At 49.1% G+C, this 15,361-nt stretch overlaps 1 protein-coding gene across 4 annotated transcripts in view; it reads left to right on the top strand.

Annotated features, from left to right (window-relative positions):
* Nucleotides 1–11,052: 11,052 nt before the first annotated feature.
* Nucleotides 11,053–15,361, top strand: part of Prima1 (proline rich membrane anchor 1) — a 53,025-nt gene continuing 48,716 nt past the window's right edge. For 2 of the 4 annotated variants that reach the window (XR_004946485.1, XM_036205533.1), the window contains exons 1-2: nt 11,204–11,264; nt 11,863–11,986. Coding sequence is in view for 3 of the 4 variants with exons in the window: in XM_036205533.1 (XP_036061426.1) it covers nt 11,894–11,986 (93 nt within the window). In the remaining variant the exon portion in view is untranslated. Of the gene's footprint in view, nt 11,110–11,203; nt 11,265–11,572; nt 11,599–11,862; nt 11,987–15,361 lie in introns of those variants that run through there. The other 2 variants (XM_036205534.1, XM_036205535.1) reach the window with 2 other exon arrangements.

Genomic DNA, 15,361 nt, shown 5'->3' with positions numbered 1-15,361 from the left:
GCCAAGTGACACCAAGATCAGACTCATCCCTGAAGACTTTCTGAGAGCATGCTACACTGTGTCCCAATCTGATTTCTGTTGCTATAAGAAAAGATCTGGTGCTGAGCACTTTTCGAAGAAAAGAGGTTTATTTAGATTACAGTTTTAGATGTTGGAAACTTACTTTTTAAATACATTTTAAAGGATTTATTTCTGATTAAGTATATGTGGGAGGGATGGCCGCACCCCCACGTGCATGTGAGTGCCCGAGAGAATTACAGGCAGTTATGAGCCTCCATGCATGGGTTCTAGGAGCACTTCTCAGGTCCTTGCAAGAGCAGTGCTTGCTCTTTACTGCTGAACCATTCATTTTTCTAGCCTGAGGTTGAAATTTTAAAAATTAAGATTGGTGAGGGCCAAATGGTAGACATCATCATGTTGGACTCAGGAAGTCAGAGCAGTGAGGGAAGTCTTCATTTTGCATGATAACTCAAATTCACATAAGAAATTCCAGAATACCTTTCAAGGGCAGTGCTTGCAATGACTTAACTACCTCCCACTAGGCCCTGCCCCTTAAAGGTCACACCGTCTCTTAGCATCACTACCCTGAGAACTAAGCCCCAACACATGAGCCCACATCAGACCCATCTCACTTTCACATGATTAGACTCCATTGCGAGGTGTACTGTGCTATGTCTCAGAAGGAGAGACAAGGGGCAGGAGGACCCTATGGGAATTAGCTGAGTTCCCAGGAAGAGAAGGGATTCTGGGCAGAGGAAGCAGCGTGAGCAAAGACAGGAGATGTATGCCAGCAGGCATGTGCTGGGAGCAGAAGAAACTTGCAGCCAGAAGGGGAAAGGAGTGGAGGGTGCAAGGTCCCCAAAGGCTATGTTAGGGTGTCTTCTGGGTCATTTTCGGAAGGAAGGGGACATGGTCCCATTTGCAGTTTTAGTGTTGTGCATGCTTTTCTTCCCCATGAGAACGAGAGACCTCAGCGAATAGGACTCTCTTCCTTTCTGGTGTCTTCTAACTGCCCCAGCACACACCGGTGCTCAGCTCAATCCAGGCAACCGAGCTGGCTCGGCCTGCTAGGCTGGCATTTGGACTCAACTGTCCTGGCCAAAGAGTGGTCAGCCAAGTGGCCCCAACCAAGTGTTCTCTGGATCCCTTGTTTGGATTCTCTTTTGATGTAGAAATATGGCACTGGGCCAGAGTGACAACCAATCATGCCCAGACGTGAAAACTTTTCCAACTCTTGGCTCCTTCTCAGGGGTTAAGAAAGGGCAGCAAGAAGGCTGGAGACGCGACTCCATGGAAAAGAGTTGGCCTAGCACTCTTGATGACCTGGGCTTGATGGTCAGCACTGCCACAAAAGTGTGTGTGTTTCTGTCTGTCTGTCTGTATCTGTGTGTGTCGGTCTGTTTCTCTCTGTGTGTGTCTGTCTGTGTCTGTATGTATGTATATGTATCTCTGTGTATGTGTGTCTGTCTGCCTCTGTGTGTGTTTCTGTGTGTGTGTGTGTCTGTCTGTCTGTCTGTCTGTCTGTCTGCCCCCCCCTCTGTGTGTGTGTGTCTGTCTGTCTGTCTGTCTGCCCCCCCCCCTCTGTGTGTGTGTGTGTGTGTGTGTGTGTGTGTGTCTGTGTGTGTGTGTGTGTACAGACAGGGCAGATATGAATAATTTTAAATCAAGGCTAAAAGTCTGGGACCCTTCCTGGCTCCTTTACACCCACATCCATGTATAAACATCCAGCCTCAAAGAGGTAGACTAAAGGTGGTATTGGGAAAAGAACAAAATTGCATTTTGAGATGGAGCAAACCTGGTGTCCACACACACCACTAAGGAGAGTTACTGCTTAGCATTTAGGTCATTGACAGAGGATGGGACAAGCCTCAGAAGGACCAGTGATATCTCTGATAAAGCACAGGAGAAACATGGGGATCCCCTCCCTCAGATCCAGTGAACTAGTGAAACCTCCTCTCTACAGAGGCATAGCTGTCCTGTGAAATGCGCTATTGGCAGTCACATAGATAGTTGAACCGGAGGTAGTGAACAATTGGGATAATGTCAGTGTCTTTGTAAACAACTGTGTTTATTTGCAGCATTTCAAAATGAAATGGGCTTGCCTCATTTCCAAGCTCAATGATGAGCATCTCTTTGCCAAATGGATTTCCATTGTTTTCTTTGTATTTTGCTTAAGAATACCCCTGATGTCAATTCACACTCTTGCAACACATTTCCCTTTACCCCTCAAAATCATTACAGACAGTGGTTTCCCCTTCAACCAGCTGCTATTTGATAAGCTTCGAGAATCATCTATGTTAATTCTTCCAAAAACTGTGTGACTTAATTATATCAAAATACTATTATAGTCCACAATGAGAGAGGACCAGGTGTCAGGTTTTGGGAAATTCTTCAAAGATTAGGTAGTGATAGTCACGAGTTGAACTCAAGAGTCCAGAACTATTTGTTTGTCTGTCTGTTTCTGAGACAGTCTTGCTATGTAGCCCAGGCTAGTCTCAAACCCATGACCCTTCGTATATTCCACAATGCCTGATGAGAGCTTAAAGAAAATCATCTGCATACTTAAGGAGCCACTTCATTTAATTCCTTGCAGCCACACAGATGGTCCGGATACACAATATCCTGGTTACTATGGTGTCGCACTTCATTTGATGTATATGGCACAACATCTGGGGCCCATAAACTAAGGGGATTGATGGGTCCCAGAGGTTGAGATCATATACACCAAATGAAGTACCCCAGGAAGGCTGGAGGAGAAACTTGTAATAACCCATCATGGGTGTGCAATGCAGGCTAGAAAGGAGAGAGAGCAAGGGAGGCAGGATAAGAAGGAGGACAACTTCGGGGTGATGCTGAGCCAGCCACAGTCCTGCCAGGGAACACAGCCAGCTGCTCAGTTGCACAAGACATATTGGACTAAGCCATATGGAGCCGCAGATGAAGAAAGGGAGATAAATCATCCGCAGAGCTTCCTGGACTCTATCATTGATCAAAGTCCAGCCCCTGGAGAGGTAGCTCTCCGACACCTTTAAGAATATTCCTCAACCCCATATTGACAGCTGGAGGGGAATCAGCTGCTGCTCCTCATGGTGTGAGGTTGGTGAGACAAAGGTTCTGAGATTCCAGCCCACCTGGGTTAGACACCTTTGCTGCAATGCCTCTCCCACGGTGGGGACTATGGCAACCATGCTCAATGTCAGCTGTCCACCTGAGGGAGGGTGGGACAGTTGGAGGCATCTGGAGACGGAACAATGGTGGCAACTTCTGCTCTCTCCACTTAGCAGCAGGAAGAGAGAGTAGACCTGGCCTTGCCCAAACAGTCTGCTATGGCCTAGCTCACATTCTCTTCTGAGTCTTCGTGGTTTGAATGTGATTTGTCCCCACCAAAACTCACCGTGAAGTTCACTGCCTCAGTGTGCAAAGTGTCAAGAAATGGTAAGACCTTTACAGGCTAATCAGGAAGTCTCCACCTCAGAGGTGCTCCTGAGTTCCCAAGAGCAGCTTCCTATGAAAGCAGGTTAGCGTTCTTTAGTTTCCTTCCTTGACATGTGGCTTTGCAAAGAAACTGAGAAGGTACTGATGCCATGTTGTTGGGCTTCCAGAACCAGGAGCCAAGACCAGCTTCTTCCATTATGAATTCCTTAGACTTCAGGTTCTCTGACAGGAAATGGGCTGACACAGATGCAGCTCCTGTCCTATGATATTTACATCTCATTTAAGGACAAAATTACCATCAATCCGAGAGTGAAAGAAAGCCTAATGTTGGATGTGGTCAATTCCAACTTCCTAAAAAAAAGATGGAAAAGATTAGTAAGCTAGGCTGGAGTTGTCCTGCAGCTGTCCAGGGGCCATGATTGACATCCACTCTCTTCGCCTTACCCCTCTCCCCTCCTAGTCTTCCATCTGAGATTCTTAACCCGAGGGTGTCTGGGTTTTGCAGTTGCCTGTAATGAAGATCTCAGGCTGCCAGAGCCATAACAAAAAACACCACAGGTTGCATAGCTTGAACAACAGGGGCTGGTTTTCTTACAGTTCCAAAGGCTGGACGTTCCAGACCAAAATTCAGCAGGGTCAGTCTCTGGTGAGGCCAGCAGCTTCTACCACTTTGTTGCAACTGAGACTTTTCCTCTGGGTGAAGGACAGCACAATCTAGCTCTGGCTTTTCTTACTTTTGAAAAATAAGGTGGGATTGCCCCCACCCCCAACCATAGCCTTAGTTAAGCTTGATTACTCCTGAGAATGCTGTCTCCAAATACAAATATGCCTCAATGTGTGCATTTGGAGAGACCAAATTCAGTTCACTGTACTAGACATATCCTTCCCTGCCCCTGTGATAGTAACCCTAGCTCCCATCCCCTCCAGAAGTCCCTCTTACTCCTGGTCCATTGGCCAGGTCACAGTCAATGTCTAGTTTCATGGGACCCCTGCACTGATGGATGTGTCACACCCTGGGAATCAGGGCTACTAATTCTTTGAAGTCCAAGATTGCCGGGACAAGAGGCATAGCTTCTGCAGGTTTCTCCTTAGCAGCTAGACTCAGGCCAAGCTGCCTCCTTTGCTTGGTTCCTAGACTTGCACATTTTAGTTATTGGAAACATATCACTGGCTCTTACTACATCCCAGGGAATAGATCTCTAGTCCAGGAAAGTTCATTTCTAAGCTGGTGACACAGTTCCTTCTTCTGTGGATCATTCCATTGACCATGGAAACACAGGGGAGTTAATGGGAGAGGTCCTGCCATCCTGCCCAACTGATTGCTGACAGCCACATTGGCAGTGGATGCCCTCAAGTGAGAGATGGCCTGCCTTCATGCTGTCCATGCTCCTATCCATTCATTGTCTACAGGCTCCCTACACCACTTGACTTTTGTGTTATTTTCACATTCTTAAACCATTGTCCCAGCCATTTACCTCCCTCACAGGAAGCAGCTCAAGTCTACATCTCAGGCCGCCCCTCCTGTATTTCATCCCCACCCATGAACAGAGATGGCATGCAGCAATAGCCTACTCCCAGCTAACACCACTATGTTGTATCAGTCTGTATGTGGCTGAAGTTTGGTCCTTTTTTCCTGCTATTGGACTTTCAGATGAAGCTTCTGCTTGAGGCCAGAGATGCAAATTGAGGAAGAGCTTCAACAGATATTTCCAACATGAGAATCTGGGCCAATTGTCTGGCAGCAGACTGTTGTTTCTGGAGTCACTTAAGACTGACCTTAAGCCACCCATTGTCAGATTGCTGTTATTTGGTCATCAGGATGCTCGGCTCATGGCCCTTCCTTTTCCTTTCTGTGTGTGTGTAGGTATGTGTTTATGTATGTGTGAATGAGCATGCATGTGGGTGTACATGCACATATGTGCACACACATGGGGATCTGACTCAGGTTCTCATGCCGCAAGGCCAGCACTTTATTGACTGAACCATGTCCCCAGCCATATATATATGGTTCAGTCAATAAAGTGCTGGCCTTGCAGCATGAGAACCTGAGTCAGATCCCCATGTGTGTGCACATATGTGCATGTACACCCACATGTATGCTCATTCACACATACATAAACATACATATGAGTGTTTGTGTGTGTGTGTGTGTGTGTGTGTGTGTGTGTGTAAAAACAGAAAGATGATATGAGCTACTCTGAGGGAATATCTAAGTTCATTCAGAATACAAAAGGGAGGTGGAGCCTTTTTGAGGAAGGATTATGTGGATCTGGGGAGATAGCTCCATGATAAACATGTATGTTACATACACTCAATCTTCAACACTCATGTAAAATCCAGATGTGGTGGTATACACTTATAAACCTAGCACTGGAGAGGCTGAGACAGGTCATTTCCTGGGGCTCAATGGCTCACCAGCCAGCTTAGCTAAGTCAGTGAGCCCCAGGTCCAAGAGAGGGGAGGGCAGAGAAAGAGAGAGAGAGAGACTCAAAAATCCAAGTTGAACACCCAAGGTTAATCACTGAACTCCACAGACACACACTCACCAACACATGCACATCTTCATGTACACTCCCACACACATACATGAACATACACATACACAAATGTTTATATAGCAATGAACTCTTTCTGTCTCACCCCTAGTTATATGGTGAGATCACCATATAACTAGGTTACCATATAACATTGGTCATTGATATGGACCTCATAGCTCAACCTCACGGTCCTGCCAGATTTGATGCCTATTGTGAAAATTACGACTATGTTGTATCTTGTGACTTGGTATATCCCTGGCCTTTGCCATCACACTGACCTCTACTGATGCAAGCAAATTTATTTTCATCTCCCATCACTGAATCCAGCTTCCAGCTTTCAGAGGACAGCCATTGTTGAACTTCCCAAAGAAGTGGACGTTGCCTTCCCAGACCTTTTCCTTATGCCTCAGAGAAGAGAATGTTTACGAAGGCTGAGGCTATGAGAACAACAGTCATCTTGCAAGATTGCCACTCCAATAAGGTCACTGTCGTACCCAGGGCAAATGACACTGTTCTATTTTAACAAAGGTAAAAAAAAAAAAAATCAATCTGCCTTCCAGAAACATTAGGGGGCTTTGGCCATCAAACATCTCCAGGCTTATCTATTCAATGTCTCTCTGCCAGATCACAAGGCCCAGCTTTTCCCTATAGCAGCCCTGATTTAGACACCTGTGTAGCTATGCATTTGGTCTCCTTCCTGTCAGCTCCCCTTCTAACCAGATCCTGGACTTAGCTTTCAGTCTGTCTTGTGGGTGTTCCTTAAGCTTTTACAAAGCATGGCTTAAGTGGGCATCAAGTTTGGTAAGCTTATTGTTTTATTCTTACAATGTTTTATTCTTACAATGTAAAATGATGCCAGAAAAAGTCACCTGACCAACCCCACATCCTTTCCACAGCTACTGCTCTCTCTCTCTGAGCCTCTGGACCCCATAGGGCTTTGCTTTCCAGCAATTTCTCATTCCCATGAGCTGTAGGTGAAGTTTTGGGAACAGCCATGCTGGGGCTGGAAAGGTCACTTTGCAGTTAAGAGTGTTTTTCTATTCTTCCAGAAGACCTTAGTTCTGTTTCCAGCACCCATGTCAGGTGCTTTACAACTGCTTTCTAACTCCTGATCCAGGGCATCTGATGCAGTTGTCTGAAAGTTCCTGTCCTCCTGTGCATGTGTCCACACCCCTCTGCGTACATACAATTAAATATTTTAAAAAAAGAATCAATCTAGCTAGGGTGACAACCAAGATCAGCCGTCCCTGTAAGCAAACACCACCTCCCGCTGTCTCCTAAGGAGCAGGGACAACCTATGTCCGCTACAAGCAGTGCTGCCAAGTAGACGTTCTAGATGGGATGTCGGACTTGGCTCTCCCATCAACTTGTTTCAGTAAGCAAAGTCCTGCCTGGCGGGTCTAGGAGGTAGACTAGATGGAAATGCATAGAAGGTAGGTAAAGCACTCTGGGTGTTTTGTGAGAGTTTCTCCGGAAACAATTGACACACCAGAGAACTGAGCCTGGAAGCCACATACTAAATGTGAGAAGCACCATCCGATGAGCTGTGAGCCAGTTCCAGAGAAAAAGCCGAGGGGGTTGCATAGGCAAGAGGACACAAGCCACCCCTCTTGAACAGTTAGTGTTTGTTTGGAGGGCTGTTACCATCATCTGCAGACATCAGGCCCTGGATTCTCTTCGACTCTGACTTTGGATTTGCATCAGTGATGCTCCAAGCTTCCAAGCTGGCTGCCTTCATCTGGGGCTGTTCTCTTGTTCTGAGGTTCCAGCTTCTCGCACTTGGTAATTTATTTCCTGGTTTCTTAAGCGTGCAGCCAGACACTGCAGGACTATGCTGCCTCTGACTGTGTACACCCATCTAATAAATAAGCTCTTATTAGTCTGTTCTGTTCGTTCCACTCTGGAGAAGCCTGGCAGGTACTCTTTAGTGAGGACCAAAGCCTCAGAGCAGCAGGAATAAGGGAAAAGAGAAAGAGAAGCAAACACAAGGTTGGGTGTTGTCAAACTACTACAGCTTCAGATGTCGCTGCTGCTCTGTCACACCTATGGGTCAGCTTCTGATAGGCCACATGGAACCAGCAGACTCCACAGCCAGGTCCCCCTTCATCCTTCATCTCTCCTCTTTCACCGACCCATGTTTCCAAGGTGGGGTGGTAAAGGTCTCTGGGTAAAGTTGCTTGATGACTCTTGTAATTAGATACCATAAGTCACAGGAGTCCAGAAAGGCTGACCTCTCTGGGTCCTTTGATGTCATGACAGACCTATTACAGAGGAGGTCTTCATTCTAAGGGAGGCTGTAACATTCCCCAGTGTCAGATGGGCTAGGAAGATGGGGACCAGGTGATTCTCAAGAGGTACATAGGTTAAGTCCAGAATTGGAAAACCAAATACCAATATACAAGCCCACCCAGGCTTACCTCCAACTTGCTATGTAGCTAAGAATAACCTTGAACTTCTCATTTTCCTGGCTCTGCCTGTACCTCCTGAGTACTAGGACTGTATGTGGTTTATGCTGTACCTAGGATCCGATCCAGGGCTTTGTGCATGGTAGGCAAGCACTCCAACAACTGAGCTACACCCCAACCCGGAATGTCTTAACCCTGTAATAAGAAGTTAGTATTTGTGAATCTTAGGGAAAGAGCTGTGTGATTCTGGCTAGGAACATCTCTGGACTGTTGTGAAATATTAGTTTAAGGTGTGTTACATTCATTTATGCTGTAATGGTGCAAAGATGTGTTGCCTTCTAGAGCTGAATGGCCAATAGCAAGGCAGGGGAAAGGATAGGCTAGGATGCCAAGCAGAGAGAATAAATAGGAGCAGAAATCTTAGGAAGAGAAAATTGAAGAGCAAGGAGCAAGAAAAGGAGAAAAAGAGGAGGATGCCAGGGGCCAGCCACTCAGCCATCCAGCCAGCCACGGAGTAAGAAGGAAAGAAAGAGATATAGAATAAAGAAAGGTAAAAGCTCAGAGGCAAAACATAGTTAAAGAGAAATGGAATAATTTAAGTTAGAAAGGCTGGCTAGAAATATGCCAAGCTAAGGCCAGGCACTCATAAGTAAGAATAAGTCTCCGTGTATTTATTTGGGAGCTGGGTGGCAGGCCCCCCAAAAGTTAAAAAACAAAACAAAACAAAACACTGCACTGCACTGGACTTTCCAAACAGAACAATAGCCTTAGCTTCCCAGGACTATGAGAACTGAACATAAAATGTGACATAAGTAATATTTTCAAGTAGCAAAGGGCTCCAGGTATCTGATGCTGTTGACTTAGCTAAAGACTGGAGTCCTGTACTGGGCAAAATACTCCAACTGGCTTAAGCTACATTTTCAAAGACATAAAAACATCCAGCATCATTTAATCCCGGCTGATGGACAGGCCTTAGTTCTATGCTTCCCTCCCCCTTCCACACTGTCCTGGAAAGCTCCTTTCTCCTATCCCTTCTCTCTGACTGTAAAAGTACATGATTTATTACATTTGTTATGGTTGTATTGTGCCTGGCACCTACTGTGTGATTGTGGCTACTGTATGGAAGGAATGACTGCATTCATGAAGGGGCAAATGTCCCCATGTTTTGGCCTAAGGGATTAACAAAATTATTGACCTGTTCCCTAGGTCACTTTATCCTGATGGTCTTTCCACCAGCTTCCGATCCTCTACTCTTCATAAGTGCAGGCCCCTCTTAGTGATAGTGGAATAGCAAAGTACTGGCAATGATGGTGTTATTAGTTCCCTTACCTGACCCTGGGTTCTCGGAAGGGCCAAGACTTCACTCACATCTGCTTTATAGAACTGGGCATCCGTAAGGCACACGAGTACCCCAGCCAGGCATGCACTAAGAAAGAAGGGCCTTGCTACATGCTCTGATAAAGGAAGTTGCTGAAAAATTGGTCCGAAACCTGTTTTGCAGAGTGATATATATATATATATAATCAGTGAGCTGTGGTAACTACCCTCCACTTTAAGCCACTGGTTCTCTCACCCAACCCCCAAACAGGATTGCCCAGCTCTTGGGGACTTTGACTGGAATTGTCACACCCCCATCTCCACAGGCCATCCATCAGAGTGCTTCTAAAGCGCTATCACCAGATGAGCAGGGCGCCTCTGTGGCGCCCGTGAAGGTTTCTAAGAGGTAGGAGCTTGTTTGAACGAGAAGCAACCAGCTCCTTCCCGAAGAACCGACTTGTTGATAATCTTGCTTCAAACATTTTGCGGATGGTGGAGGAAAGATTCTCCTTGGGTGTCGCGATTCCCCCCAAGACTCAGTGGAGTAATGAAGGAGAGTCCTAAGGTCATGACTGCCAAGTGGAGGGAGGTCGGATACACTGCACTGGAGCCTGTATCCTCCCAGCCCAGCAGCTGCAGAGCCTGCAGGGAAAGGGGTACTTGGGGAGGATGGCGCACAGACAGGGGCCCCACTAGTCAGATCTCACTATCACCTTCTGGCAGCCTGGGGGTGAACTTGAGGGAAGGGCAAGCCAGGAGCAGGACGCCACTGTCACTGGGACTCCTCGGCCTCTAGGGTGAATAAATAAATTATTAAGCGCCCAATACACAATAGCCTCGCTAGATGGAGACGAGGAATCACTGCAGCGGCGCTGGCGGCCACGGCGGCGGGGAGCGCGGGCGGGAGCGCAGCCCGGGAGGGAGGCGGGCGAGGCTCTGGCTCCGCTCACGTCTGTTTTCCTTTTTCGTGCATTATTTATTTCGCCTCCGCCCGCGGCCCTGCTGCCGGAGCGGGCGCTCCGGGCCGGCGCCTCTCGCCGGCTGCCTCCCGAAGGCCCCCGGCACCCAGCGCCCGGGGCAACCGCGCGGCGCCACCGGGAAGGGCGGGGACCCGGGCGGCGCAGGGACCCGCGGCAGGGCTGGAGGAGGGCTCGCGCGGTCGGCTCCCCAAGGATCCGAGGACACTTTCTCCGCCCTCTGCCTGGGCAGTCCAACACGGGCCCCTGGCTCAGGGGTGGCCGCCTTTCCCGGCCCGCGCACGGCCAAGCGCAGCCGGGAGCCCCGTGCGAGCGCGCCGCACCCCGGCTCCCCAGATCAGCCGCCCCAGAGGCCCAAGCGGCGCGCAAACTTTTGCTTCAGCGCCCCGCGCTCTTCCTCTGCGAGTGAAGCCCCCGAGCGCCCGCGCAGCCGTCAGGGTGAGCTTGGAGGCCCCGCCTAGAGGGCGGGGGACTGGGGAGGCGGCTGGCTTTAAATGGGGGCCGTCCTGCCGCTGAGAAACAGAGCTGCTGTAAGGGGAACCCTGACCTCTCTTCCTTGTATAGACGATCGGTGGGGGTCGCCTCCAGACAAGGTGGCGTGAGGCATCCGAGGGCGGGCATGAGAGCATTCGGGAAAACCTACGCCTACCCGGGAGCAGGAGCTGGGGCTTGGGCGGCTAATGGGGGCACGCACGGAGGTGCCTAAGTGGCAGTGTGCGCAGTGAAGTGCCTGGGGCAGAAAGATTGCACGCAGCGAGTGATTTGGTGGTACTGTGCCTGCAGAGTCAAGGAGTGTGCGGGCGGAGTCGGTGGCAGTGCATGGGGGTCACAGTGCGTGCGCGCGCAGAGTGAATGGTTTTCGCTGGATTTGAAGCTTACTCCTCGTCAGAGTTGTGCATGGCAGTTTCTGGGGCTGTGTGAGGTTCAGTAAGTGTGTTTGAATGTTTCTGGAGGCGTGCATGGGATCAAGGTGTGCACGCAGTATTCTGAGGGGGAGGAGGGTTGCGCCAGGGTAGGGTGTGAGTTCTGGGATGCACTGAGAGTGAGCAAGTGTGCACGCTGGAACGAAGATGAAGGCTTGCTTTGCGCAGGTGCCCCAAAGTGTGGGGCAAGTGAGTTCTCACCGCGCTGAATTGATGCTACTGTGCCTGCATAGTGTCAATCTGACTCAAGCCTTGCTCCCTTGGACAGGTCAGCCCACCAGTGGGCGCCGCGGGTCGAGATGCTACTCCGGGACCTGGTGCTGCGCCCTGGCTGCTGCTGGCCCTCACTACTTCTGCACTGTGCGCTTCACCCACTCTGGGGCTTCGTTCAGGTGAGAGGCGGGTAGAGGCCTCCTGGGTAGGAGGTGGGGTCACTTCAGAGCGCTCCCTATAGCCACCCACTGACTGGTCCTGGGGAAAGTTGGGAAGAAAGAAAAGCTGGTCAACTACAAGAACTACAAGCATGTTCTGACCCCCAAAAGATAAACTTCGTTAGGAGCTTCAGTTGTGGCCTGAGGCCTGCAGGACCGAACTTGGCACAGAAAGGTGCTGAGACCTCATAGTCATCTCTGCTGCAGCCTTTGGGAAAAGAAACGAACTTAAAAAGAGAAAGGATCCCACTATGGTCCTTTGTTTCCTACCAGATTCCACCCCTAAACTTCAAATTAGTCTTCCTGCTGTCCTCCACCTGGGGTGGGGGCTGTCTCATGTAAGTAGTGGCTGGGGAGGTGGATGAATTATCGCCTCCCGAGCCACCATTCATGCAGAACATCTGTCAAGACCACCAGAGGACAAATCCCTCACCTTTGGTCCCTCGGTCTCCAGGGCAGAGACTAAGCAAGAACCCACCAAATGCAGTTACTCCTCAAGGTAGAGAGAGGCTTGGATGGGATGTTCTCTAGTCCCGCCCAGAATCCCCATGCTCGGCTGTCCCCACTAGCCAAGCAACTGGCCAGCATACTGAAGCTCTCTGATCCTGGCTTTCTCCTTTCTTACTGCTATGGGGTCAATACTTGTTTACTTGGTACTTCACCTGAACCACAGGAAACGTGGTTAGAAGCTGTCCCTGCTGTTCCTGGGATGGATGTAAGGTGCTACCTGTCCTGCCATCCACTGGGCAGATACCCCCATCTCCATCACCCTCTAGAGGCACCCCACCCCCAGCACAGTCCAATGCTTCTTCTTTCTCTGCTCTGGCCTGCCTCTGGCTTATGACTGCTTTGTTTACGCTTGTTCTGTGTCCTTAGGATTCAACACTTGGGCCATTGAGACTAGGTCCCTTGGTTCAACTTCTTTCTAGCTGGGCTCCATGGCAGAGCTCACCTGTCTGTGCCTTCGTATGCTTCGTCCTCTGTCTTCCCAAAGATCTTTCAGTTAGGATGGAGAAAGCACTGATAATATCACCCTGAGACTGGAGTATGGCTGCCCTGCACTTTAGAGAGACCCGAAGAGAAGAACCACTGCCACCCGCCCTACCCTTCAAAGGACCAACAAAACAAAACAAAACCCACTTCTGTGTGTCCCTACAGCCAGGCAGTTTTGACAAAAGCAATTGTGTGAGTGTGCTTCAGATTCTCAAACTCGATACAAATCAAGTCTCATGAAAATCAATTAGAGAAGAATCCTCCAGTTAAATAGAATGGGCAAGATCTTGGCTTGAAGCTCTGGAAAATTAATCTACAAATGATAGGGGCAGAGAGAGCAGAGGAAAGGAAGGGGGCTTGGGGTGAATGGGTCTTGTTTTTAAGCAGGAGAGCTGGATTTGGGAAGGGAACACAGGAGGGAGGAAGAAGCATGAAAGCTCATCAGGCCATGTGTTCCTCTTTAAGTGGAGAGGATAAATCTGTCAGGTCGCAGGAGTTCCCTCAACACAGAGAAAGAGCTTGGAGCCATCACTACCTCCATGAGCATTCTTCCTGAGAACCTCCAGAGGGTTGAAGGATAGGCCTGATACAACCGTCTTGTGATTAATGGGCCAGTTGATGAGGCAAGAAACCTGGGTCCCTCGTGTGGCAGGTTCTCTCCTGACATTGGCAGAAGCCTCTGGCTGTGGCAAGACAAGACACCCAGTTGCTCAAGTCCAATGACATTTTAATTGTCAAAGGTGGTGGGTACATTCCCTAACCCCACCCCCACCCTTTAATGTGTCTGGAATGGAGCTTTTGTGATTTCGGGTTCTCTCAGTTCACTTCAGTTGTGGTTTTGTTTTGTTTTTGTTTTTGTTTTTTTGTTTTTGTTTCGTGTAAGGGAAGAGGAGGACAGCCTGGGTGATTTATTAGGTGTGACAGGAGTGTGTCTCATCAAGTTACTGTGGTGCTGGCCTATCTCCTTAAAAGATGCCAGAAGCCATCATCCTTGTGGGCGCTCATCTAAAGCAAGTGCCAGAGAGACAGGCTTGCATCTGGCCTTATGCGTCCCTGTGTGCTGGCACCAAGCGAAGCTCTCCCTGACGCCGTGGGCCTGAGTCCTACACTCGGCTCCCTCAGCTGGCATTTTCCAGCAGCAGCATTGACCGGTTGACAGGTTGTGTGTCAAGTGCAAGTGGCTTAGTGGTCCCTGTCCCTGTGGCACTGGCAGGCTGTGCTGGCGAGGTCGTTAAACAAGTCATTGCAGGCAAAATGCTCTCAGGAGGAAAAAATGGCTCAGACCTGGAAAAAGAGTCCAAGCAAACTCCCACTGAGGTGTCATCACCGAGATGTGAGAGAGGTCAGGACACACTAGATGGTGAAGCATCTTGACAGAGGGGACAGGCTGAAGCCAAGGGCAAGGATGAGGCAAGACCCGGGGAGAAAAGGAGCAGGCAAGCCCCCAACTGTCTTAAAGTTGAGATTTGATCCTGGGACTCCTGGGGACAATGGAGAGTTCAAAGTCAGACATGATACTGCCTCAGATGGTCACTTTAGACATCTCAAACCAGATTGGCAGGGAGGATGGATTCTGATTCCAGGGCACAAGGCAAGGAGCCAGGAGGCCTTGGTGAGGGCAGGGTTACCATATTGAGCAGATAGGTGCAAAGCCTATTTCCGCTTTTAGCATAAGTATATTCTGTCAAATACTGGGGGTGTTTGTCAGCTACAGTGTTGTTTGGTGTTTATCTATCATTCAAATTTAACAAGGCAGTTTCCCTAGCAATACTAGGGAAGAGGCAGGTGCTACTCAGTAGACATGGGTACCTGGTGTAGGACAGTAACAGAGGGAATTGAGAGAGGTAGGTAAGTTCTGGACATGTTTAGGAGGCAACATCCACATTGGATGTGAGAGCCACACAAATTGGCCTTGAATCTGACTGGAATTCTCAGGACATGGGCAAACCGCAGCCAAATTCTCAGCCAGGCTATCCCATGAATGACCTCTAACCCTGTTCCCAATAAAGTCCCTGTTTGCCTCTGTCCACTTTTTTGTCCCTCTGCTTCCTGATGGTGGACACAGTGTGACCAGCCGCATCAGCCTCCTGCTGCTGGGTATTTCCTGCCATGATGGGCTGGCTGTCCCTGGAGCTGTGAGTAAAACTAAACTCTCCACAGCAAATGAGCAAAGCATCAGATGGTCACTGGGCTCTGACAGTGTTGGACTGGATGCTGAGCCCATTATTTGGGCTGATCCCTTGTCTCACCTATTGTGTGGCTAATATGCTTTCCTCATGAAGGAAGCATGTCACTAACAGGGCTTAGCATGTCACTTGCTCAGGATGAATACAACACATGCCA

The sequence above is a fragment of the Onychomys torridus genome, chromosome 14, assembly GCF_903995425.1.
Source record: "Onychomys torridus chromosome 14, mOncTor1.1, whole genome shotgun sequence".
In the NCBI taxonomy this organism is placed as follows: Eukaryota; Metazoa; Chordata; class Mammalia; order Rodentia; family Cricetidae; genus Onychomys; species Onychomys torridus.
This window is presented reverse-complemented; position numbering and strand designations above follow the sequence as displayed.